Source organism: Strigops habroptila, chromosome 4 (genome assembly GCF_004027225.2).
Source record: "Strigops habroptila isolate Jane chromosome 4, bStrHab1.2.pri, whole genome shotgun sequence".
NCBI lineage: Eukaryota > Metazoa > Chordata > Aves > Psittaciformes > Psittacidae > Strigops > Strigops habroptila.
In genome coordinates, this window is record NC_046358.1 from 72759355 (window position 1) to 72783845 (window position 24491).

Consider the following 24491-nt stretch of genomic DNA (forward strand, 5'->3'; position numbering starts at 1 on the left):
GCAACCAGTGTTCCGAAGTGGCTCAGCAAAGTTTTAGCCAGGCTTCAGGGGACAGGACCCCAGCTTGGGCCTGCCCTGCTTGTTTGAACTCACACTAGTGAAGGTGAGATGGAAACAAGGACAAGACATCGTGGGTTGCTGGGCTTTGCTTTGTTTTTTTTCCTCCCCTCAGTGACACAAGGTTTACTTCTCACCTGCTGGCCTGAGAGACAAAAGATAAACCTCAGCTATTGGCAGTGGCTGTGCAAGACCGACTAGCAAGCTTTTAACATTCAAACATGTGCAGGTATGTGCACACAGATGATGATATTTGACACTGAAAACAAATCTCTGTTTGATCCTGCACAGGATATTTTGCATAGGTAACTTCCTACAAATACAGGAGACAACCATGCAGCAACATAACCAAACCATCAGATACTTCCCAAGTGCATGCACACAAAGCAGCAGCTGCTAAAATCTGGCCACCTTTATAGAGCTTCTGGGCACTACAGGTGGTTCTGGCCTGAAGTCTGCTCCCATGGAAATGGTTGAGACTCAACTACTCTGGAAGTAGGCACATGAGAAGGGTGTTAGGAGACGAACAGTTCTGATGCAGAAGGGCAGCGCAGCTCCCCCACCTGTTCTGTAAGCCCTCTGGGGATTTTAGTTTGCACACAAAGATGGTGTTCTCCCCTTTTTTACTGCATAAGTATCACGTAAACTTGGAAAGAGTCAAGTAAATCATTTCTTTGTGTGGACAGCAAGCATACAACAGGTCTGCTCTACATATTCTGTTTGCCAAAATGACAAATTGAAATAGTGATTTTTTGTTACAAGATTTTTATTCTCCTTCACTAAACTGTTTTAAACAAGATTGCTTGCCTAATGCCAGATGAGACAAGTAGTATTAACAGTTACAGATTCTCATGCTTCAACTTGAAATTTAGCAGAAACAGAGTTTACATCATTTTCTTAGTACTAAAATCTCACTTACTCTTAATGTCTTACCAGGAAAATCAGGAGTGTAATTAGTGACAGAAATGTATTTTTCTGCTGAGCTCAAGATTTAATTTTTATAATTTTTAGATTTAAAAACAGTCTGCAAAAAGTGTTAAGTACCATGAGCTGTACTGTGCACTGGCACCGCAGCTGTACTGAGGAGTAACTTCAGCAGCAGCTGGCCCAGCCATTCCACTGGTGGCAGAACTGATGCACCTTCTGACCGTGCAGTTCTGCCTTCCCAGCCCCAGAGAGAAAGAACACCTCTCTCTTTTACTCATCTTCCAGTTTTAAACGAGAAGATCGCATCTGCCTGATAATTCATGATTTTATAGCAAAAGGTAGTATTTAAAAAAAAATCCCAAACAATGCTAAAACATTCATCTTTTAAATAGCAGCTTAATAAAAACAAGGGATAAAGCCTTGCAGGCTAATTTTGAGATCATAAATCAGATTATTTCTCCTCCCCCCTCCCCCAGTGTAATTAGTTAGCTAAGGAAGTTTACTGATGTCTTAAATCCCAACCCAGCCCAAAACCCACAACCAACAAAAAAGAAAACAAAATACCTGTGTGAATGGGAACCGGGGAAGGATGGTGCTCAATGAGCTCTGCTGTATTCTACTGCTGAGCAACAAAATATTTCCCTTCGGTAATGACTGACCTATAAAGCACTTGCTATTCATGACCAATTACAAAACACCATACAGCAGGAAGAAAGTTTTGAGTTATTAAGGTGTCTTAACCATTTTATAAGAGTAAATCCTAAAAGTCTTTTATTTAAAAAATAGCTCTTCACAGATTCTTCTTGTATCCTGTGGAGATGTGACGCTGTGCCCTTCTGTTCTGGAGTCTGTGAAAATTTCATAGTCATTCCCTCCCTGAAAACAAAAGAAGGAAAAAGCGGAAGAGGATTTAATTCTATTTAACTTAATGTACAGTCAGTCACAGACTTGGGGTGGAAAGGGGACACATAAAGGAAATTATGGAAAGAAGGGACATTTTACAAGGGGGAATGGCTTTAAACTGACAGAGGGGAGATCTAGATTAGATACTGTGAAAAACTTCCATGTGAGGGTGCTGAGGCGCTGGCACAGGGTGCCCAGAGAAGCTGTGGCTGCCCCATCCCTGGCAGTGTTCAAGGCCAGGTTGGACACAGGGGCTTGGAGCAACCTGGTCCAGTGGAAGGTGTCCCTGCCTGTGGCAGGGGTTGGAACTGGATAAGCTTTAAAGTCCCTTCCAACCCAAACTGCTCTATGCTAACACTGTCACATCTGAGATGTCTTCCAGAAAGCTAAATACCTGCAAACCTCCAGTTTGAGATTTTTGCATGATGTGTTTATAGCATAGCTGTGCCAAACCTTCAGCTGAACACCATGAACACTTGCATGAGAGCTTCCTGCCCTGCACATGAGCACTGGTAATGAAAGAGTAGAATTTTAGCTCTGTCTATAGTTTTGTGTAGTTGACTTTTAGAAACTGTTTACTTGTTAGTATCAGGGTGTAAAGCTTGTTACAGGACACTATACCAGCACATGGTATTTCTAACATCTTTTGCCTTATCTTCTTCCTTCCAACTTGGTTTTCTTTCCTTTTAGTTATACATCATTGTTAAGGCTTGAGCTCTTGCTATTGCAGTACTGTTTTGCCTTGTGGCTACTGGTCTGATGTGACATTTGTAACTGGTTTCAGATCACAGGATCCATTAAAGGTCCTTTCACAGCTGGCGCAGGGAGCAAAGGCAGAGCCACCTGCATGAGCAGAGCTCCCTGAAAGCTGCAGCTTCATGCGCTACAGGAAGCAGTGATCTAATGTTTGTAAGTTGTTTGCCACGTGGCTTCCCAGTGAGGCAGCAGCAGCTCTGGCTACTTCCAAACTCTTAAAATGCTGCACTGCCACTTATAGGGGTTTAAAATCAACTGTCCGTAGCTCTATGCCAGAGGGACAGGTGATTACTTTTGCAGCTGGTTTCAAGGGGGGAAAAACCCTTTAAAGCTTCTTTTTCTTGTAAAATTTGGCCTTTTTATGTTTATAAAGCTATAAAGTTCTGTGTAACTTACAAAACTGCAAGTTCCTATACAACTAAGCCTTTTCTGCTAAATCTTAGCCGGACACCATCCTTCAGCCATGCTCAGACAGCTTTAATTTCAGCCCTGTGCTTGCCGTTGCGCTCACTGGCTCTAGACAGGTCTCTGCTCACTATTTTGAAAAGCCTCTAACTTGCCCTGCAGAGGTGTTTAGCTCAGCCCAATGCCTAGGGACAGGGGTTATGTGTAATTTCAGTTCCTCAATGTGGAGACAGAGTGGTTAGCAAAGGAACAGTATTAAATTAAATGGAAAATCAATGTTTAATAAACACCAGCTAACAAGAACCATCAATCTACAATAACCAAATGTGATAATGTTTTACACAGTCATGTCACCTAGGTTTTTAACAGAATTATAGAAGTTCAATTTAAAACCAAACTCTATTAAGTCTGTCAAGAACATTGTGTTCACTTCAGGAAACAGAAGTGACACAGCTGTGTCCCAGCACTGCGCTGACCAGTAATGAACCACCAGGTAAACACAGACACGTCTATATTCTGACTTCAATTCCTAACCAACTTCTCAGTTGGTTAGAACCCACAGTGCTTGCGCTTTAAAAGAAAAGCTCCGAAATACATACACAAAACAGTATACTCACTGGCATAGTCTTATCTCCGAAGAAATAAATGGTCTTGTATCCATCATTGGCAACGATTCCTAAGCAGTACCGCTTATCCCAGCCATCTGGGAACACATCGAAGCTTATCTGGCCTCCTTGGAGAGACATGAACCAAGCTGGTGTTAATGTTTTGTTATAATTTGTTTGTTTCTGTTAATGTTTAACTATAAGAACACATTCCTGAGGGGAGAGTAAGTGAGAAAACCTAAACTGGGCAAGATTTTTAGTAGATGGAGCTCTGCAGAAGCCAGAGATACTGCAAGACCCTGGAGTTAAGTCTTAAAGCAAGTGTTTTATAGGGTATCAGTTATTAGTTGTGATTTACAGATTATTACTTACCCATTAAACAAATATGAAAGTCTTAGCATGTTCCCAAGCACTCATGGCTCTCAAAACTGAACCTTTATTTAAAAATTACATTTAATCTTTTTAACTTTAGAAAGAAATGCCATGACTGAATACAGCAACTGGTGTATGTACAGCCATAAGGTCTTATGCAAAAGACTTGCTAAAGCTTCAGAGTAGAAAAAGGAGGAAATCAGCTTTTTTAACACAGCCTGACAGAACAACGAATGCTTCAGTTCAAATCCTGGGACATTACCCATACATAAAAGCATCATTTCCAGTTGAAGCAGGTGTCAAAAAGGTATTTATAACATGCTTTAGGAGAGCCATACTGCAGTTCATTTCTGCCTTAGTGTTTCCACACCACAGCACTAATAGCAACCATACTTTTTTATAATTCTAAAAAATAATAATTAAGGCCAGAATGTGATAAGGTATTGGGGGAAAGGAGGACAAAAAGAAACAAACACATGGAAAATTAATTCCCTATTATATCACTTTTCTCTTTAAGCCTGCACTTGCTTTTGGATTTTCTTTCCTTCCTCACACACAGCTACAGTGCTGAAGAACCAAGGGCTACTGGAACAGTACTGATAGAGTATTTCTGATCAAAATTGATTCGCAGAAACAACTCTGACTAATCAGAAGCATGTAATATGCTTCAAAATGAGCAGAATCAGTCACCCAACTGACAATAAAAGACAACTAACTGATGACAAGCAACAAAGTTCTCTCTGTTGATGAATTTCAATTAAAATGTACCAAATGAAAGCCTAAGATGAAAAAGAGGCTTAATCTTGCATGCAGTGCCTGCAACCACCCCCAGAGAGAGATCTGTCACACATGTGATAAGTCATATCCTCTTATGGCTATGACATATCCTAAGTGACATTTAAATTAAATGATATTTTAAATTACATTCTTTTAATATGATACCTATAGAAAATGTGAGGCCTTTTCCTGCAAATTCTCTTCGTAAATCAGCTACAAATTTCTCTCGTATATGTTCCTTCTGTTAAAAAAATAAACACACAACAAACCCAGACATCAGTTACATGCTGTGTTAATTCATCAATAAAAAGATAACCTCAAAAAACACCCCAAAAACATCCAAAGGTCTGAGTAACCAGGACTGGTGTGCTAGAGCCACATTTTATTATCACTGAAAGCATAGTGAGAATATTTCCACTTTAACTGGTTACCAACTTGTCAAAAATGAGAGCAAAACTTCATGTAGGTGCTGTGTTATTTACTTTTCTAGCTGAAAATCTTAGAATGCCAAGGGAGTATGCCTTAACTCCTGGTAAAATTCAGTTTTACACATGGGGGGACTGAGGCATAGGAAGTCTCAAAACTGGTACTAATTTTCTGATGCCATATACTCCAAAAATGGCAGTATATGGGTATTTTCAGAATGCTTTGGGCTTAGGTATCTTTCAGCATCCATTAACTGAGTCCCAGGCAAAGTCTTCTTTTGAGGATCTGGATCTCACTTTTTGTGTTGGGTCAGAAACAGCTGTAGCAGGGAACAGAACTCTGATACCATGGCTCAGATTCATTTAGCTGTGTGCAAAGGAAAATAAATGGTGAAGAGTTTGACCTCAGGTTCTAAATTCTGCTTTAAAGGCTTTAAAGAGTTGACAAGAAAAGGAATAGTTTTATTGATTTGCATGGATATAGGTTGGTATCCTAAAGAGCACTCCACATAAGTATGGTTTTATCTCTGAGAGGGTTTTTCAGGAACATCCTGCAGAGGTAGGGTGTTTGGTACTCTGGATATAGGTTCAGCCAAACCCATCCCTTCTGCAAGTGATCATTGTTCACTAGTGCAACAAACAAAATACTATTTATTTCCTGAAATCTGAACGAACCACATGGAAAAGATTAAAATGAAAAGGGAAAAAACAAAAGGCACGAAGTATAAAAGCTTTTTAAAAATCATAACCTGGCCATAACTGCCTCTTCCAGAAAAGTTGGATAGTTTTCAAGAGTTGTAACTCACTTTATCAAGTTCATAGAACTCAACTCGTTCTTCCTGGCTGCAGCTTCTTCCAATGGGAGACACATTTAACATCCCGTTTCGGAATTCAATAAAAGTGCCCCTGAAAAAGAATTGGTTGAGACAGAAAATAGATGAAAAATTGCACAAAATACTGAATATTACAATGAACTTTTGTTTAATTCCAAACCCAACAGGATTATTAATTTTTTGCTGAGCAGCCTGCTTTACACATGGATGTTCAACACTCTGCCATGGACAACATGGTGACGCTGGTGTGTGCACACACATACCTTTTCTTTGGCAGTTTAATCTTCGCAATGTAACTCAGGCAGTAGTTGATCAGATCCTGAAGTATGTCCTCGCCCAGGTACCCCTGAATGTTCTAACAAAATAACACCATTCAGTCAAGGTCTAGAATTAGTGATCCTAAAAACAAGTCACGTGGAAAACACAGATACTGGATAATTGGGCACAGTTAATACCACAAAGGAACATGCCTTCAGGAAGTAGCTCTCAGCTGATGCACACATGGTGCTAACTAAAGGCTCTCATTTTTCTCTTTGTTTACTTCCTTTTTTTAAACCATAGCACCAAACTCTAATTTAATATGTTCCCTACTAGTATCTGCTTTAGAAGGAATATTAATTTATTTACCTTCTAGCTTATGCGACATATCCAGATGTGCACTCTGAATTAATACTAAAAAGCAGCTATAACAGATCTATGAGAAACTTTCTGAAGCCTAAAGCCCAGCAGACATCAACTATGAAATGCCATATTCCACAGGGCCTCCAGGAGCAGGGGGCTCGGCCACATTTCCTATGGACAAGCTGAGGGAAAAGCTGTTCCAGGATTTTCACTGTTCTTATTTGATCAAACACTCCAGACTCTGAGAGCTGCTGGGTTGGAGAATATCCCAAAGAATAAAGCTGGAGGTGTGACTGTCATTACATGAATCAGGAGTGCCAAATGAATGCCAGATGAATGATCAGAGCTGGAGCAGCTCTGCTCTGGAAACAGGCTGAGAGCTGGGCTTGTTCAGCCTGGAGAAGAGAAGGCTCCAGGGAGACCTCAGAGCCTTTTTCTATAGCCTAAAGGGGCTACAAGAAACCTGGAGAGGGGCTTTTTACACGGGGTCTGTAGGGACAGGACATGGGGAAATGGCTTTAACCTGCCAGAGGGGAGACTGAGATGAGCTCTTAGGCAGAAGTTCTTCCCTGTGAGGGTGCTGAGGCGCTGGCACAGGTTGCCCAGAGAAGCTGTGGCTGCCCCATCCCTGGCAGTGTTCAAGGCCAGGTTGGACACAGGGGCTTGGAGCAACCTGCTCTAGTGGAAGGTGTCCGTGCCTGTGGCAGGGGGTTGGAACTGGATGAGCTTTAAGGTCCCTTCCGACTCAAACCATTTAATGATTCTATGATCTGTTACAGAGGTGACATGTGAAAACAGCAGCCACACTGGCCTTAGTCAGAAGCGTGATTATAAGGGACTGCACTGTGGCAACAAAGCAAAATTTTGCTTAGAAAATTTCTCTTCCATGTCTCTGGTAATTTCCCTTACCTGCTTGCTCAAGAACTTCCCATCTTTGTAGGCTACAAGACCGTTTTCTGCAAAAACGTAGTCAAATTTTTCAACCACTACAACCAAACAAAAAGACAGTAACTTATCACTTCCCCTGTATGTTTAAAGCTGAATTGTATTACACATTAAATAGGTTAAAATAGAGCAAACATTAGATCATACAGAATGAAAGACTCAGCAACATAACGTTGAACACAGATCAGCCACTCTCATTTCACTCCACGTTTAGCACACACTTCAAATCACATGAAGCCTGTCAGGTAAGTTACCTGTGGGTTTGCTTAAAGGCTCTTTGTCTCCTGCAAATACGCCTGTTTGCATTACGTGTTAAGGCAGTGACTGAACACCTCAAACATTACAAAAACCTGGCATACGGCCTGGCTAGAGAGCAAATCAAGTACTATCCTCTGAGGTTTGTTTTCTCAATGTTACTAATCTGCAGCAGATGTCTGAGAGTTGTGAGGATCTCACTATTATGCAAGGCCAGGTTGGACGGGACTTGGAGCAACCTGCTCTAGTGGAAGGTGTCCCTGCTCATGGCAGGGAGCTGGAACCAGATGAGCTTTAAGGTCCCTTCTAACCCAGACTGTTCTGAGTCTGATGATTCTATGATGATATGACTCACTGGAGAGCACATGTAAGCCAAACAAATTCTGCATTACTTGGCCATACCAAAGACATATTTGTGGCATCAATTAAATAAAGATCATTAAAGACCACCTTTATACAGACCACCATATACAGAAAACGAAATGCCTCTCAAAGGACTGAAGCCAAGAGTCCATCTCTGCATCAGAACTCTGCAGTTAAGAAACCCAGATCCTCAGGGAAGCGCTCCGCAGCTGAGCAGCCTGCACCCGTACACGTTCTGTATGGAATTCCACTGCAAAGCGGCGGTGTTCAAACGCCCTCCCACGGTACTGTCACCAAGTCAGGATGTCACCGTTAGTAAGAACCCCTGAACAAGACACCGGGATACCCGCAAAACGCAATCACCGGCTGCACTTTCTAAATGCCTGTAAGCGGCTCTTCAAAGACCGCGTGTGACAGCGCAAAGCCAGGCAGCGTTAACAGCGCGGGGGGACGATGGACAGGGTTAACCTAAGCTCAACCTCCGCGGCTTCCTCGCAGTCAACCCGCGCCCGGGCCGCCGCCACCGTCCTCACCGTCCTCGCCAAGCTGCTCCTTGATCTTCTCGAAGTCGGACCCTCCCACCACTCCGACCTTCACCTTCCGCCGCAGCTCCTGCAGGAACGCCGCCATCTCCGCCGTGATTTTCTAAGTGCCAAAACAAAACAACCGATTTGTCGGCATTCTTATCGTGACACCGGCACCTCTAGTTCGCGATTAAACCGGCGGCACCGTGCACATCTTTACGAAAAAGGGAGGGGTATTTCGCCTTAAACGGCCGTTTGCACATCGAGCACCGCGGAAAGCGGGTGCGGAACGCTGGCAGCCCCTGAGGCACGGCCCGTGCCCGCCGGGAGCGGAAGCGGTCTCGGTGCGCGGGCGCGGAGCACTCGCCTGCCGCGGCGCGGTGAGGGTGCCGTCCACGTCGAACAGGCACAGCGCGGCGGGCGCTGCCGCCGACATGGCGCCCGCCCGGCCCGCCAGACGGGGCCGCGCGCTCCCGCCGCGGGGCACGACGGGAAGCGGGGACACGCTCCAGCCCCTCCCGGTGGACGCTGTGGCGCAGGCGCCTGTCGGACGGCGGAGCGATGGCGGCGGTGAGCGGCGCGGTCCGTTCCCCTTCCTCCTTCCCTTTTCCCTTCCCCTTTCCCTTCCCGGGCGCGGGGTGAGCGGTGCTGTCTGTGAGGCGCCGGCAGCGGGTCTGGGCCGCCTCAGTGAGGAGTGGGGCGCGCGGCGCCTAACGGCCGCGTCACGGTGTGCGGTCGCGGAGCGGGTGCGGGCAGCCTGGGCGGGCGCCGGTGGCGGTGCCCGCGGTGTCTGCCGCCGGCCGCCCGCACGCGAGGTGCCCGCGGGCTCTGGAGCGGTGCCGTCCCTCGGCCCGGGGCCGCGCCCGTTGCTGTCCGCTTGGTTTCGCGTCCTTGCACGGGCGGTAGCGAGCGTGTGCCGGCGTGAGGGCAGCGCGAGGTTCCCTTTCTTGCCTTTATCTTGTGTTGTCCCGCACGTTCCTCGTGTCAGGGCCCTCTTCCGGTGCGGCTCTTGCTCTCCTGCCTTTATTGTGGTTAGTCAACTCTTCTGTTTCCCTAATATTGTTATCGAAGTCATTATTTAACATACCACTCCCTGGCAGCCCCACGTTCTTACCCTCTTTGCATAGAGGCAGCCTGTGGTGCTGGTGCTTTTACTTTGATGTTGCTCAAAGACAGAGCGAGGCAGAGATGCTGTGAAGCTGCGTTCAGGAAGCTGGCTCTGCTATCAGCTATGTTAGCAAAAGTGTTTTCTCTCTTCAGCTGCAGGGAGGAGCGCAGGCATGAATACCAGCTGCCTAACATAGCACTGATTTTAGTTGCAAGGTTACAGTCACCTGGGGCTGCTGCTTGCTGTCCTTGGGTGCCTGAGGAACAGATTCTGAGCTAGAAGGGATTTGGTCATAAAGACAACTCAAATGATGACCTGTGGGAATATTTCCTTATAGGCTAGGCTCTGCAGAATTAGGACTAAGACCTGCATGGCACCAGCTTTTGGGAGATGGCTACAAAAGGAGCTCTGGACAAGGTCATGGAAAAAGGAGGATGCTCGCCCACCCTGGTTTTGTGGTCCATGGGAGCGTTTGCAGTCACAAAACCAGCAAGTTAATGGAGTTAATTATTATCTCAGGAGACAGCAAGAGCTGTCTGTGGGTCTCTGCCACTCAGCCCCCGCTGCTGTGGTCAGCCAAGAGGCAGCAGATGGGAAAACAGAAGAGTTCGAGCTGGTGTACAGGTTCCCAGGGATCAAGTACTGCAGGATGCTGTCCCGACTGAAGCTGCTGCAGACCGGCACCACTCTGGTCATGCTGCCGCCTGTCTGCTACCTCTACCTGCAAGACCAGGTTTCTCAGGGTATCTTCTTGTATACAGCTGGCATTGCATTCTTTGCTGGTGCAATGCTGTATGGTATGAGCTACTTTTTCAGACGAATTATTGGATTAATGTACTTAAGTGAAACTGGCCGTACTGTTAAAGTGGCCCACTTGACGTTTTGGGGAAGACGGAATGACATTTACTGTCCCCTAGAGACAGTGATGCCTTTGGATGAAGTTGGAGATAGCAAAGGGGAGCTGCTTCTCCAGTTCAAACGCTATAACAGTACAGACATTTTATATTTTACAATCAGGTTTGGCCAGATTGTAGACAGACAGAAGTTTACTCAAATATTTGGAGAACCTGAGTGATTCAGCAGCTAATTTCCAGTGATTTTCCTTGTTGCATGTTCATTGTGCTTATTCTTCTGTGAAGTTTAACTACCAAAGTGACATACTTCTGTCATTTTCCTATGCAAAGCTAGCTGGTAAGTGCACTCAGTATAGAAAGTAGCCATGATAAAGAGCAGTCCACTGGATTAAGTGGCTTTGTAGCTTGTTTAAGGTATGAGCAGTGTCTCTTCCATGTCAGATAGTGACGTGCCTGGTGCACTGTCACCAGCAGCTCAGTCTAAAGTGCCCTACTTGGAAGGTGCAGTAGGAGGCTGTATTACTGCTGCTGACCCCGACTGTTCCTGCTGGCCTCTCAGATGGTTCTGAAACAGAGAAAACTCTTGAAGTGCTGCCACAGCAGCCTCAATTCATTGTTTCATTTGGCAAATTTCAGTTTGTCTAGGAAGCCTCTTGAAATTAAAATTCATGCATACATATGACAGTGCTGGATGTGAGGGAGCTACATGCTCGTGCATTAATGAAATTGGGATGACTGGGAGGAGCAGCATACGATGCTGGATGCAGTGTGTGGGGTCCCTTGGCAAGGTCTTCCAGGACATGAACTTAACGGGGCAAAACATGTTGCAAGACACATGGACAGTTCAGCTGTAAGAGTAAGTTACAGACTGGGACAGTATTTCAGGAGCTTCTCATAGAAATCAAGGGAAAACATACCTAAACCGTGATGCTGTGGATTGCAAGGACAGTCTAAGAGCCTTTGTTCACTTTGGATCCTCATGATCGTCTGAAAATTTAGAACTGCTTTGCACATACTCATGTTTGTGTTTGTTTTGTGAATGACATTTAATCAATGCTGTAACACGAGTTGCAAAAACTTCAGTAAATGTTACCAAAATTATCTTGTACTATGAATGAAGCTATCTTCTGTGAAGGTTACTGTATAGCCTTGATGCATTTACCCATTTGGGCGTATTTTAACACCAATAACTCCCTTGCCATGTACCCTTTCCACTCCCTATTTCCCGAGTCTGAGTTTACCTAAAAGGAAACAAAAAAAAGTATGACATCTAAAAACGATGTTGATTTAAGGCTGGAAATGTGTTGCACTTGCAGGGCTGAGTTACCCATGTCTCAGAAGGACAGTGGTCTTATTCCATGTTTGTTGGCATGATTTCTCCTTTTGCAAAACAAAACAGTAGAAATGAGCAGGATGTAAAGCCAAATCTTATCACTTGTTGAGTTGTCAGAAGCCAGTGAACTCCTTAAACTGTTCTTCTAGCTGTTAATTCACAGCAAATAGGCCGACGCTCACTCACAGAGACATTTGGCGTGTTCTTTTCCCTGTGACTTCCTCATGCATGTTGAAACTTGTGTCTCTTGGTGGATCAGCAGATGCAGGTAAGTAAAAACGCCATGTCAGTGCATGGGCTAACCCTGATTTATTATTGATTTGTGTTGAACTTTTCCTAATGGGAACTCCATTCTTTTAAATTTGGCTGACACTGTATGGTAGAGCAATAGCAAAAGGAGAAATATTCCTTGGCTTAAACACCATGGCAGCAAAATACAGTGGACTGTATGCATGCACCATGTTTTTTGAAGGCTTATCTTTGTAAGAATATATTTAATATGCATCAATGATTCAGTTGAGGCGTGTACTAGGTGTAAAATAAAAAGCCTGGAAAAGTTCAATTATAAATATTTTATTTAAGAATATTGATTACACGAGATGTCATTTGTTACGAATCTGTGTACAGTTACTAGTTACACCATGAAGTGTAGTTAAGTATTTGTTTCAACACCTATTTGGCACTGTCCACAGTATGCTGTAAACAATACTAACTTCATATGCTTCAGCTGCAGTGCTTCCTAAGTTATTCTCTAACATGATTTCATCAACATGTTGTACACAATTATACAGTTACTGAGTGTCAGTAAAAATTATAAAAACACCTAGAGTATTCATAATAAAAGTGAAGATGTGGTAGGACTTCAAATTACTGGACCCTTGCTTCTGTAAAAGTACAAGACTTGCTAGAGACATTTACTAAAACTACTGCACTGATATGTTAAACGAACTAATTCCCAAAATGCTGTCAAATACAGTTCTCAGTTTGACTTTCGTCTTGTTGATATTACACTTACAAGGACAGCGATGACAATGAGGTTGTGCTGAACACCAGTTTACAAGTCCTTCCCCCAGCTTTCTACAACCTCTGTTCAAAAACCTGCTCAGGGTCTGACCAGCTGGTACCAGGATTCCAGCTTCTGCAGAGGTTTACAGAAATACCATTATTTTTAGGCTAGCAGAAGTGAGTGTACTGGAGTTTCCCAATACCAGCACTCAAGAAATAAAATGGGAAAACCACAATTAATACTTCTCAAAGCAGGTAAGAAACCTCTCACATTTTGGTAGTTGTATTAAACATGTAGATATTTTAATGCTCTGTCTCATTATGTACTTAAAAATTGTGCCAGATCCTAACAGGGCAACTTTGAAGTCCACTGTGGTGCCTGTTTTTTGGTGCACAACATAAAGTTAAACTTAATAAGCAAAATCCAGACATTTGCTAGCCAAGAAAAAGGGGAAAAAAAAGGCACCAGACCTAGTTCAGGTCAGCCTTAAGCAAACAACAAAGAGAACATAGTAAAGAGACATCCAGAACAGTTCTCTGAGGAGAAATGTATTGACAAACTGTTGACACTTTTTGGTCTGTGGCCTTCTAGAAGATCTCTTAAGTATCAATGACAGAATAAACTGTTAAAACAAACACAGAATTACTTTGCATTACAGATGTGCAGTTAGGACTAGGCCTTCACTGTAGTGGCTCCCATGCCAGGTAATTGCCGAGATCAAGCAATTCTGCTTAGTAGTTTTCCAAAATGCCTCAAGTATTTGTGTAGAATGTGTAATAGATAAATGAATGCCTATTGTGTGGTTAGGGGGTAAATGGTAACAAATCATTCTGGGTTGCTGAGAGGTGGGAATACTGTGCTTCACGCGATTCTCTAAGCTTTCTCAAATTAGATACCTTGAGGTATAGTTTGCTCTGCACAAGTCTGATCATAAGAGAAGTCAAAAGTTTTAAAATCCAGGACAAGGGAAAAAAGTGTGAGTACTTGAGTTGCATGTACAGCACTGCACGTGTCGCTGAGTGCATTAGTGCCTCTGAAGTGGTGTGTGTGCAGGCTGAAAGCTGGGCAGAGAGTAGCTGATGGTGTCCTGATCCAGTTGGTGTGGCAGGTGTTCAGGGGCATAAAACTGTAAAACACTGTGTTTGGCAGTGGGGGAAAGCAGAGCTTTCCTTGAAACACTGGGTTTATTCCAGCTACCATTAGAGAATGGCACTTTCTGTATGGCTTGTGGCTGCTTCTGGATACAAGAGTAGATGTGCTGGGATTACCTGTGCAAACAGACTGTACCAGGTCATATTTAGACTATCAAATAGTCAGGACTATGAATGTAGAGAGGACTGTAATTAATATGACCCAAGCCAGAAGATGGAGGGCCACAGCCTCTACGAACGCACAGTGCGGGTCAGCTGCATGTACCTGCTGGTGCCCACTACCGATGCTCTGCCTGGGTCGAGTTTGCATGGAGCAGCTTGCCTTGGGCAGGATTACAGACAGAACACAAACCTTAGTTTATGACTTTACACTTATCTTGTAAGTAGAGAAGACATGAATTGATGCAAACTAATTTCATAGTCAGCATTCAGTGCGAGGGAACTGCTTTTACTTGAAGTTTGCTAAGATGTCACTGAAAATGTTCAGGAAGAGGTGTGCATGGTGATCCTTGAAGATCAGTGTTGGACGGAAACGAATTGATCTGTCGCCACAGCCTCCCAGCACAACACCTAAACCAAGCATAGAACAGGTCCTCTAGTCATTTCCATCCTTGCCAAATACCCAGAAAATGAGGTTCACCTCACTGCAGGGGCCAGGAGAACTCCCCAAATTACTGCTAACCACACAGCAATACAACACGCAGTCAGAGGTTCAAAAAGGCCTTGAGCTGCCCAGCAACTTAGAAGAACATTGTGGGTGCCTGTAGCTAAAACACCTGGAATGTTGGGACTAATCCTGACAGCAGTGGAAAGAGCTCCAACAGCATCTGAGCCTTCAAAGCTGCAATGCTCTACTGGTTAAGTACGCCTGTGCCACAGGATGAAACAATAGGTTTCTTCAAAACAAAATTGCAAGCTACTTCATTTTTAATTACAAAAAATTAAAATATCTCAGTGCTGGCAAACAACTTCCTGCAGTACTTCAAGTGCACAGCATTTTTTTCACCCTGGAATCAATTAATTCTTTGAAAAACCCATACCACAGAGCTGAGCTTGCCTTGCCTTTAGTCAGAGCCTTAGTTACCATGGAACAAACCACTTGACTGCTCTCCCTGGTGTCTTAGTTTCAAAGAATAAAAAATATCAGTCTTTAACACTAAAATTTTGCTTTCACAATAGTTTAGATGCATCATGCCTGCTTCAAGAGATGCAAGTAACAGCAAAAACTGACATCAGCAAACCCAGGGCCCACACATAGTGAAATTCAAAGGGCACATTTGGCTTCAGATACCTGGGCTTTTCTACAGCTGGTTATGAGTTCTGTAGTAAGAGAGGGATGTAGTTGTAGATCTGTGCCCATTTTAGGCAACTCATTGTATTTCATTATTAGGTATTCCATAAAACTCGTATCTTTTCCTCCCTTTCTCCTGAGTGACACACTAGCTTTCTTCTGATTTTCCTGATCTGTGTCTAGAAGTAATGTGTGCCCAGGTGCACCTAGGGTCACTGCACAGGAATGTGAAAGGGATGTCACTAAAACTCTTGCCCTACATAGATCTCTTCAGCAACCTTAGACCTATAGAGAAAGGTAAACACGTACCGTGGAACAGACTGGTCTGATGTCTCTGGAAATGTAAGTATTTCCAGAAAAGTTAAATAGACTTTTGTTTATAATTGTAGTACATATACCCCATAGGAAAAAGGAAAATTTAAAACATTACATACGCTACTGCTTGTCATTTGAAGCTAATCCACACACAAGCTTTCTTACCTTTGTTTCTGGCTATTTTAATTAACTTGTTTCTAGTTGCATCATTTGGAGTGTCAAATGAACAAAATGTTCCTCTTCCTCTCACTCTGCTGATAAGATGGGGGTAACGAGCCTGCAAAGAGAGGTGAAGAAGTAGGGGGGGCAGCTGCTGCCACAGAGGGGACCTTGTGGCAAGCTCTGCTCCGCCAGCATCCTGCCATGGAAACCTGCTTCCTCTGCCGCTCCGGTGGAGCAGAGCTGTTGCAGGGGCCGGATGCCTCACCCAACCCATAAGCAATTCCCCCTGTTCTCATCTTTTACAAGAGTAACATTTTTTGGGTAGCACTAGTTGTATTCTGGCCCTCCAAAGGATGAAGATTATCATTTTCTGTGTTCTCTTGCCTGCTATGCCTTGAGTTGTGGAGAGAGCAGAGACTCTATGTGGGTTTATCCTGCACAAAATGCCTTTTGGGAGGCAAGCATCTGTGAGCCTACCCTTAAATGCCTGTCTTGATTTTCCTTCTCACGTGGGGCTCCAGAGTTGAAGCTGGAGTTCCTCGGTCCAAGAATTTGAAGTGGATGAGGTCAGGTCCTACCCGATGAGCAATTTTCTCCTTTGTATCTCTAATCTTTCCAGGTGTTTACCTGTAAATCCAGCAGCCCGGTAAGTAGTGCTTTCCCAGCGTGGGTCGCATTGTTTAGAAGGTCTTCTTTTTTAATAACCTTGATGACTTCAGCAAGCAAAAGGTTCTTGGATGGGTCTCCAAGCCAGGTATTAAAAATCCGATAGGGCTTGGGAAAGAGTGGAAAGAGAGTTGTGGAACATATTAACAGGCAAATCACTACAATAAAGAAAAGCAAGCCATCAAACTGGTAATGCAAACATCTGGTGTATGAAAAAGCGTGCACTCATCTCACCAACCCCCTTTTTTTGTTGTAAGAGCAAAATACAGCTGCCCTGCTGAGCAGAAACAAAGGGCAACTACTTTATGCTACAAATTCAGGTCATTCTGTCTTGCTGCTCTAACATCTCACTGAAACGTGGCTATAGATGACAGGGAAATCAGCATCCTCTGTACAGGTTTTACATTCAAGCTTTATGCTCTCCCCCCCGCCCTTTTTTTTTATTCTTTTTTTCATTTATTGCATCTAAAGGGTCATTAATGCGAAGAAGAAATCTTGCTAATGCTGACATACAAGCTCTGAAGGTAACAAGTTGCCCTACTGAAAATGGTGTCAGTTTGTGGTTGGATTTTCTACTGAAGGTTAGTTCATTAGGCTAAACCCAGTTCTCTCCCTCCCACCAGCTTTATGACCTTTGTGACTGACAGCATCTGGAATAAAAATGAAGACACAACAACTTTTGTGGAAGCACAGAGCAAGTGTCTATGAAATACCAGGCTCATCCAGCTGAACCTGTGTTACTGAAGGGAAGCTTGTCTATTCCATGGCCATTACAGTTACTTGTGAATGGACCTACAGCTAGCACAAAGTTCAAGTTCCATTGAAAAATCTTACAGCATTTGGCCTGAACTCCTCTTTGTAGAAAAATCCCCCTGTCATCATCTTCTTACTGAAGGATACCACATCGGCTGGGTCATCCAGGCCCCAGTGTTCATGTGCCCAGAATTTTCCTGTGCAGCCACCTCCTGTCTGCACCTCATCCACCAAGAAGGCACAGCCATGCTGTAGAGATAGATGTAAAGAGCAGGGAATGTGAGCCCTCGTTTCCAAACCAAAAAAGCCTCCCTTAGTGAACAGATAAATACAAGCCAGTTACAACATCCCTCCTGCCTCTCCCTTCACCGCTCCAAATCTCCCTTCCTCACCCCCATCCCAACACCACTCCCTGCACATTAGATTTCACAATTAGAAATTCAGCTGTTTGTCTCAGAACAGCACTAGAAACATATTTTCTACCTAAATTCACAAAGTACATGTTTTTATATAGCCTTGAACATTTTCTAGAGGATATCTGAAAACATCTGGGAGGAGTCTGGGTGGAATTTTCAAAGCCTCTGAGGAAGTAGAACATCATTTCTATGAGGTTTGTTTGTTTTAAATAAGAAGTCTCTGCTTCCAATCTGAGTCAGGCATTTGTGCATAAAGGCAATACTAGCAGCATGTTCCATGTTCCATGATCCATTCAGTTCAGGGTCTAACATTATCTTGGAAGATCTGCCTTTTCAGATGTGTCTGCTGAAAGAGCTGCCCATTTTAGGAAGCAATGTGGTTTTTTATGTGAAGTACTATTTTGTTGAAACTTTGGGATAGGGAGATCAAGCTATGTCATGATATTGTAATGAAAAACAATAGGTGAGTACTTTTGGCAGCATCTCGTTTTAGACAAGACAAACCTTTTCACTTCACCTCATTTACTCTATCACTCCTGCATGAGTAATTGCTAACTACTGGAAAAGCTGCTTTTTCTCATGGCAAAACAGAATTCTCTAAACATAACCTATACCCCTTTCTGTAAGCACACAAATGTTTTGAGGGTGAAAAAAGCACTGAGTAGGTCTGACTGAGTATCATCACTTCTAAGTTACTTCACTTTCCAAGCATCAAGACATCTGCATTGTTTGACTGGAACATCTGCACCATGGTTGGACTCAATGTGTGTTTCAGCTTTTTTTTTTGCAATTAAAACCAAGTCTGTCAACAAAAAATCATCCTTTTCCAAACCTGCCTCTTCTGAAATTGTTTGAATCCCCTCAACAAATTTCCATTATAATTCAGAGAACACTGCTGTGAAATCCACAGTTAATGAATCAGAGCAACTTCTCTCTCAGACATTAGAAGAAAGCTTATTGGACTGAGGAAAGCACTAGGTGTGCATCCAATGGAAGAGAATGTGCTGTGCTGATAAGGGGCTGCCTGTGCCTGAATACACAAACATAACTACCCCAACTGCCGTGAGCAGGCCTGGAGGTTCTCAGGATGCCTGGGGCAGGGGGGAGGGCATCTGGAGACATCAAGAAGTATTTCCATGTTTAGCTACCACTGAGTGAACAGTGAAATATTTTATTACCTTTCTGGCAATATCCCGTAGCTTTCTGAAGAAGTCATCAGAAGCGTGATTGTCCCCACCCTCTGACTGTATTGGTTCTACAATGATTCCAGCCACAATCTTCTTCTTTTTCCTGTACTTTACAATCAGGTCTTCCACCTGTAAATCAAACATTTATGGTACATTCTCCTTTCAGGAATTTGTACACTTCCTCCTTTAAGCTGAAAGATTAAATCTCAGCCACAGAACTTCAACGTTTCATAGGCATTCCTGGCTATAAAGGTGTTAGGAACCCTGAGGTTCAGCACGTTTGCATAAGAAGTCTCTTTGGGCCAGCTCTGCACAGCTACCCAGACTGCTGCTGCCTCCAGCACACCACAGCCCCTCTGTAGTCGGTGCAGTGCTCCACACTGTGCCCTATATCAGTTCCAGTCACAGGGCACACCATGCCTTGCTCCCCCCGCCCCATCTCAAAAGAGAGCCCTTGGAAGTGGCAGATCCTGGATCCCAGTGAGTCCAACAGGGAATCATATGGTTCTGGTACCTGGAGACAGTTTTCCTCCCTTAAACGCTGTTCTGGCCACCTTTCTTCTCTCCGGGGCTAGGAAAGGCACAAAGTCCCTGCCCACTCCCTCCCTGCAGCCATAGGTAGGACCACAACTTGATGGCAGAAGGCTACCACAGAAAGCTGAAAAACCCAAAAATACTGTTCCAGGTTCTCTTTGCAGAGGATTATACACACTGTGCTCACTCTTTGTGAGCGTCCCTTTGCAAGATCTGGCAGACAGGTTCACTGTGATACAAGGAACTTCTCCTGCATGTGGTATTTCACTTTGGTAGGGTTCATGTAGACCTCCAACTCACAGTAAGCTGGCTGTTCCTCTGAAAGGCAGGGACAAACTTCGGACCATAAACAACAGTGAATGCTGTTTCAATCACATGCTGTTCCAACCCCTGAAAACATTCTTCTAGTGAAAACCAGCTAATCCTCCTAACACTATTCATTATTTCAAAAAAGAAAAACCAACTAGAAAGCTGCCAGAGAATTTTTTACCTCCTCTAAACAACGGGCTTCTTCCTGTTGATTTTCTTTCACGAAGTCTTCCAGAGGATACTTTAGCCTTGGAAATGGAGCAATAGGCCAGTCCAGCGATGGAATGTCCAATTTGTGAATTGCTTTAGAGTGAGTTGTAGCTAAGCAACCTAAACCCAGAAAAGCAAAAATTGAAATAATACCTGTCTAGGAACGATACAGGAAAAAAGCTACCCAGAGGTGAAAAACTGCCTCACACCAGGACTGTAGAATTCTCTAATTGCTCTGTTTTTACTTTAGTTTCTGAAATACTGGGTAATTGGATTTAGTTAAGCTTAAGTGGATTGCTCTAGCTTTTAAGTGTCGGTTTCCACATGCGCTGTTGCCAAAGAACAGGAGAACCTCTGTCAATGTGAACAGGGTGCTTAGATGAGATGAGTTTCATGTGACCAAACACAACTGCTTGCAAAGCTCAGAATGGGTAATGTGTTTACAACAGGGATCGAGCCAATATAAGATGGCAAAAATGAGTGACATCTTGTGTGCGTGTTGTGATTTTACCCAGGAGTTACTTTTTTACTAGTATAGATAGGAAACCTCAGATTCAGAGTGAACGTAAGAGACCTTCTGAAAATAATTAAAATATATATATAACATTAATTCCCACTGCCACTCAAATACTCTGTTCCAGTACTAGTGTGGCTTGGAAGGCAAACCTTCAGTAAGCCTACACCTTCTCCACTGGAAAATAGGAGACTAAGGAAAATAAAACACTTCTCAGGAACCAGGGTGAGATGACAGCTTAGTGCAGCGGTGCGAGGAGGCAAAGGGGGAGGTGCGCCCCTGCTTGTCTTACCCAGCGTCCTCCCGTGGAAGCCGCCCATGAAGGAGAGCATGGCGTAGTCGGGGCAGCCGGGGGGCTGGAAGCAGAGCAGACAGGCAGCGGTCAGGGAACGGACACACGGCAGCACTGCTGCCTCCCTCAGCACGCCCAGCGGAGGCCGCCGCCGTCAGGCACCACGCAGCGTTAGTCACCCATTTAAACGCACACATTTGTCATCCCCCAATAACCGCCCAGCCTCCTCAAATACATCATTAATACTAATGAATACTTGGCAGCTTACACGGTATCATAGTAACTCTTCACACGTGAGCTCACCCAAAGGCTGAACATTCAGTAGGATCAGCCCTTTTTGTACAAACTATGAGCATGTGTATGGGATACCTAGGGATGGTGGCTGCCCCATGCCAGACACCCCGTGCATTGCTGGTGACTCACCGTACCAAGAATGAGAAGGAACCATGACCAAATTCATGCAAGCTGTATACTATCTGGAATTTAATGAAGGGATATACTTGGGCTAACCCCCCATCCCTCTAAAAATACAAATTCTCTTTCTTTGTGCCTCTCTCTCAGCCTGCAAGTGAAAGGATTGTCACACTCCATTTGCACCTTTAGTCTTGTACCCCACACTCAACTACAGGGTCAAGGCTCCAGTACCTGTAACTGGATTCTGGGGGATGCCCCCAAAAGGGTGTGAGTTGCCCTCTCAGATCTAACCCCTCCCACAACTGTAAAGAGAACTCAGGGAATTAGCTATCTAATGTTTAGATAGCTGAACCTGGACCAGAAGTGATCATTAGTTTTACATGTCTTAGGCCATCTTATAAAATTCCTGCTCCTTCAGCTCATGATGTGCCATCTTACTTGTACTGGACAGCCATCTGTCTGACCAGGCTGTGAGCAGCATCAGGGAACTTCATCATTCCGAAGACAAACAAACAAAGCCCAACAAAACACTAGATGAACCCTTCTCATTTTTAAAGCCAAATGAGTTCCCTAATCCCATGTGGATGAATTGAATGCTCGTCACTACAGAAGTGCCATAGATTAGGCTGGGACCAGCAGGTTGTTAATTTCTAACACATTTATCTCAAAGAAGAGATCAAATACTGTCTTCTGCTTGTTGTTGCATGTTCAGATTTGTGATTGGCAAGAGCCAGACCACCATCCATCTATCATGTAGGCTCCTCAGGGGATGTTTAGGTTGGATATTAGGAAAAAATGTCTTCACCAAGAGTGTAGTCAGGCACTGGAACAGGCTGCCCAGAGCAGTGGTGGAATCACCATCCCTGGAAGTGTTCACAAACCATGTAGACGAGGCCCTTAGTGACATGGTTTAGTGGTGGCCTTGGCAGTGCTGGGATAATGGTTGGACTTGATGATCTTAAAGGTCTTTTGCAACCTCGTTGAGTCTATGATTATATGATGCCATCAAAAAAGGGAGATCTTCCCAAGATTACAACTGGGAAGGATGCAAGACTATGAGCAGCAGGTCTTGTGGGAGCAGTTTGTATTTCACCATTTCCTACATTTACAACCCCGAGATTCCACTTAAGAGATAAAGCTGATTTTTCTTCCCAATCTTCCCTTATAAACCCAAGCCAATGGTACATCTGAGGTGTGGAAAAGAGCAAACATTACCTGGTTAATCATGCAGGATTCCAGTTCCTCCTTTGTGACGTTGTTATGCCCCCTCTCCTTGTTCTGCAAAAAAACCCCAAAGAACCCAATGATAGTTTTCCTGAAGCTGTAACCAAAGCAGTTATGGCTGAACCACAAATTAGTAATGCTGGTATGACAAATTAGAGCCAATGAACACACTGGCAGTGGCTCCTACATAGTGACTGCAATCTGCATGTTGTTTATTTCCTTTTCTTTGTAATTTCTAAAGTTGTGTCAATACAAAGCGAAAGCTCAGATCAAGACTTTTAAATAAAGATTTTATACTAGGTTGAATATAATTAACATCACAAACAAGACAACCTCCAAGCCTTACTTTGTTTTACAGTAACAGTTCTGATAACGAATAAATACTCATTTTACATTGAAACCTACAAATTATCGTAATATTTTACTCACTCTGTACCACAGAAATATTGCTTTAAAGGCATTTTCGTTAGAGCAGGATCCACAAGCCATGGTCATCACCTGTGACAGGCCCTTAGGAGCCACCTGTCAATGAAGACAGAAAATTACTCCAAAATATTACACATAATATCACACAGTGCAAAGTGATGATAACACTGATCAGTCCTTAACATCATGAGCTTCAGTATAATGGGAGACCAACAGAGCCTAGGATGAGGAAAGACAATTCCCTATCAAAGTCCATAACATCCCTTGATATGCCCGTGTCCCGAAGCACAGAACATCTTAACTCATCACTGCTATCTCATACTTACTGATAACAAAGATTCCTTCAGTCTTTCTGCAAAGTTCTCTGGAGGCAAAATCCCTAGGGCAGGTCTGTTAATAAAAGTGCTCTAGAAAGACGAAGGAAGAGAAATTGTTAGGTTTTACTATCACATAAAAAGAATCATGTTGATATCAAGGCAGTTACATTTTATTCTCATTACAAATACTAGCCAGAAATTTGTATCGTGGCACAAGGGGTTTTAAAACCAGAGGACAATACTCATGTCCTAGAAAGTGTTTTTCTGTCTAATTCTTAATACTTCATTCTTGCAGGACACCTTAGAGAAGGCGCACACTAACTGATACTGACATCTCCTCTTCAATATTGCCATTTTAGTTGCGCAATCTCATTTTTCCTTATACACAGGCAATATACTTTAAAATCCTAATTATTTGCCTTCAGTTTGTATAGCTAAATCTAAATACAATTAGCTTAGCAGCATTTTCTTCCTTACTGAGCCTCAAGACAGACCATTTCACAACACTGTGGTCATAAACATCCTCCAGATACTTTATAATGGTAATTGGGGCAAGAAGGCAAAGGTGAACTTAAAGGATAGGGGCTACATCTGAGAAAGATAACACACATGCAAGGATCAGCAACACAACACTACAATAAAATAGATTCCTGATAAAAAACTTGTGCTCATAGGCATGCTGTCTCCCTTCCAGACTCCTCAGGCATGTACAGTAATGGGCAGTGCAGCATAGAGATCAGTGAGAAGCTCCGCTGCTTGTTATTACCTCAGTACTCAACAACATGCCTTTAATCAAGCTCCACAAGATTGACTGTGATATATCCAGACACGTTGGTGAAATTCCTTTTCAACTGTGCACTGTGCTAGGGCCTTCGGTCTGCACAGGCACCCTGCTCAGTGCTTCAGCCTGAATTAAAAGTACACCCTTCATTGTATATTACAACAGCAGATTTCTAGCTTCCCAGTTTTCTCCTCTCCATTTCCTGATTGAGGTCTGACCAGGAGCCAGTCACACTGAAATAGTCTTCATGGATGAAATGCAATCTCTCCCAAGAGTGGAATTCCAGAGCCTGCCAGGAAACTACCCCGCTGAACTAATGTCTGCTTCCTGGAATTAATTTCTCCAACCATTCCCTTTCCCTGTCTGTCAGCAGAACTGAACCTGTGTGGCTGCAAGAGCCTCGGTACTCACGGAGGTGACGACAGGAATGCAGCCTTCCCGTACCTGCGTGGAGGTTATT

The 24491-nt window shown here is 43.7% G+C and overlaps 3 protein-coding genes across 6 annotated transcripts in view; 1 reads left to right on the plus strand and 2 right to left on the minus strand.

Moving 5' to 3' along the window:
* Positions 1-805: 805 nt before the first annotated feature.
* On the minus strand, positions 806-9261 carry PMM2 (phosphomannomutase 2). Its single transcript, XM_030481239.2, has 8 exons — positions 9136-9261; positions 8778-8889; positions 7591-7667; positions 6324-6415; positions 6034-6133; positions 4968-5043; positions 3666-3781; positions 806-1860 (listed from the first exon to the last, which is right to left on the minus strand). Exons 1-8 carry the CDS (start codon positions 9202-9204, stop codon positions 1756-1758), a joined length of 747 nt encoding a protein of 248 aa, XP_030337099.1. The 5' UTR covers positions 9205-9261; the 3' UTR covers positions 806-1755.
* Positions 9262-9297: 36 nt separating this feature from the next.
* Positions 9298-12920, plus strand: TMEM186 (transmembrane protein 186). Of its 2 annotated transcripts, none has more exons than XM_030481238.1 (2): positions 9298-9338; positions 10214-12920. In XM_030481238.1, the coding sequence occupies exons 1-2, from the start codon at positions 9330-9332 to the stop codon at positions 10949-10951; spliced, it is 747 nt and encodes a 248-aa protein (XP_030337098.1). In that variant the 5' UTR covers positions 9298-9329; the 3' UTR covers positions 10952-12920. The 2 variants fall into 2 exon arrangements, with proteins under 2 accessions (XP_030337098.1, XP_030337097.1); XM_030481237.1 differs by having other exon boundaries at positions 9307-9350.
* The window catches only part of ABAT (4-aminobutyrate aminotransferase), a 53996-nt gene continuing 42124 nt past the window's right edge, over positions 12620-24491 (minus strand). For all 3 annotated transcript variants that reach the window (XM_030481236.1, XM_030481235.1, XM_030481234.1), the window contains exons 7-16: positions 23260-23340; positions 22937-23029; positions 22499-22561; positions 20870-20933; positions 20035-20183; positions 19002-19139; positions 17489-17656; positions 16616-16762; positions 15992-16103; positions 12620-14790 (exon numbers count right to left, since the gene is read on the minus strand). In XM_030481236.1, the coding sequence (XP_030337096.1) occupies positions 14669-14790; positions 15992-16103; positions 16616-16762; positions 17489-17656; positions 19002-19139; positions 20035-20183; positions 20870-20933; positions 22499-22561; positions 22937-23029; positions 23260-23340 (1137 nt within the window). In that variant the 3' untranslated portion in view covers positions 12620-14668. The remainder of the gene's footprint in view (positions 14791-15991; positions 16104-16615; positions 16763-17488; positions 17657-19001; positions 19140-20034; positions 20184-20869; positions 20934-22498; positions 22562-22936; positions 23030-23259; positions 23341-24491) is intronic.

Excerpts from the sequence above, each read along its gene's own strand:
- PMM2 (XM_030481239.2), bottom strand. The coding sequence starts at position 9,204 with ATGTCGGCGGCAGCGCCCGCCGCGCTGTGCCTGTTCGACGTGGACGGC. Across the intron at positions 6,416-7,590 it reads GGAAGTTCTTGAGCAAGCAG|AACATTCAGGGGTACCTGGG; the intron begins GTAAGGGAAATT and ends TTATTTTGTTAG. Across the intron at positions 1,861-3,665 it reads TCGGAGATAAGACTATGCCA|GGAGGGAATGACTATGAAAT; the intron begins GTGAGTATACTG and ends TTTTGTTTTCAG.
- TMEM186 (XM_030481237.1), top strand. The coding sequence starts at position 9,330 with ATGGCGGCGGTGAGCGGCGCG. Across the intron at positions 9,351-10,213 it reads TGGCGGCGGTGAGCGGCGCG|GCTAGGCTCTGCAGAATTAG; the intron begins GTCCGTTCCCCT and ends ATTTCCTTATAG.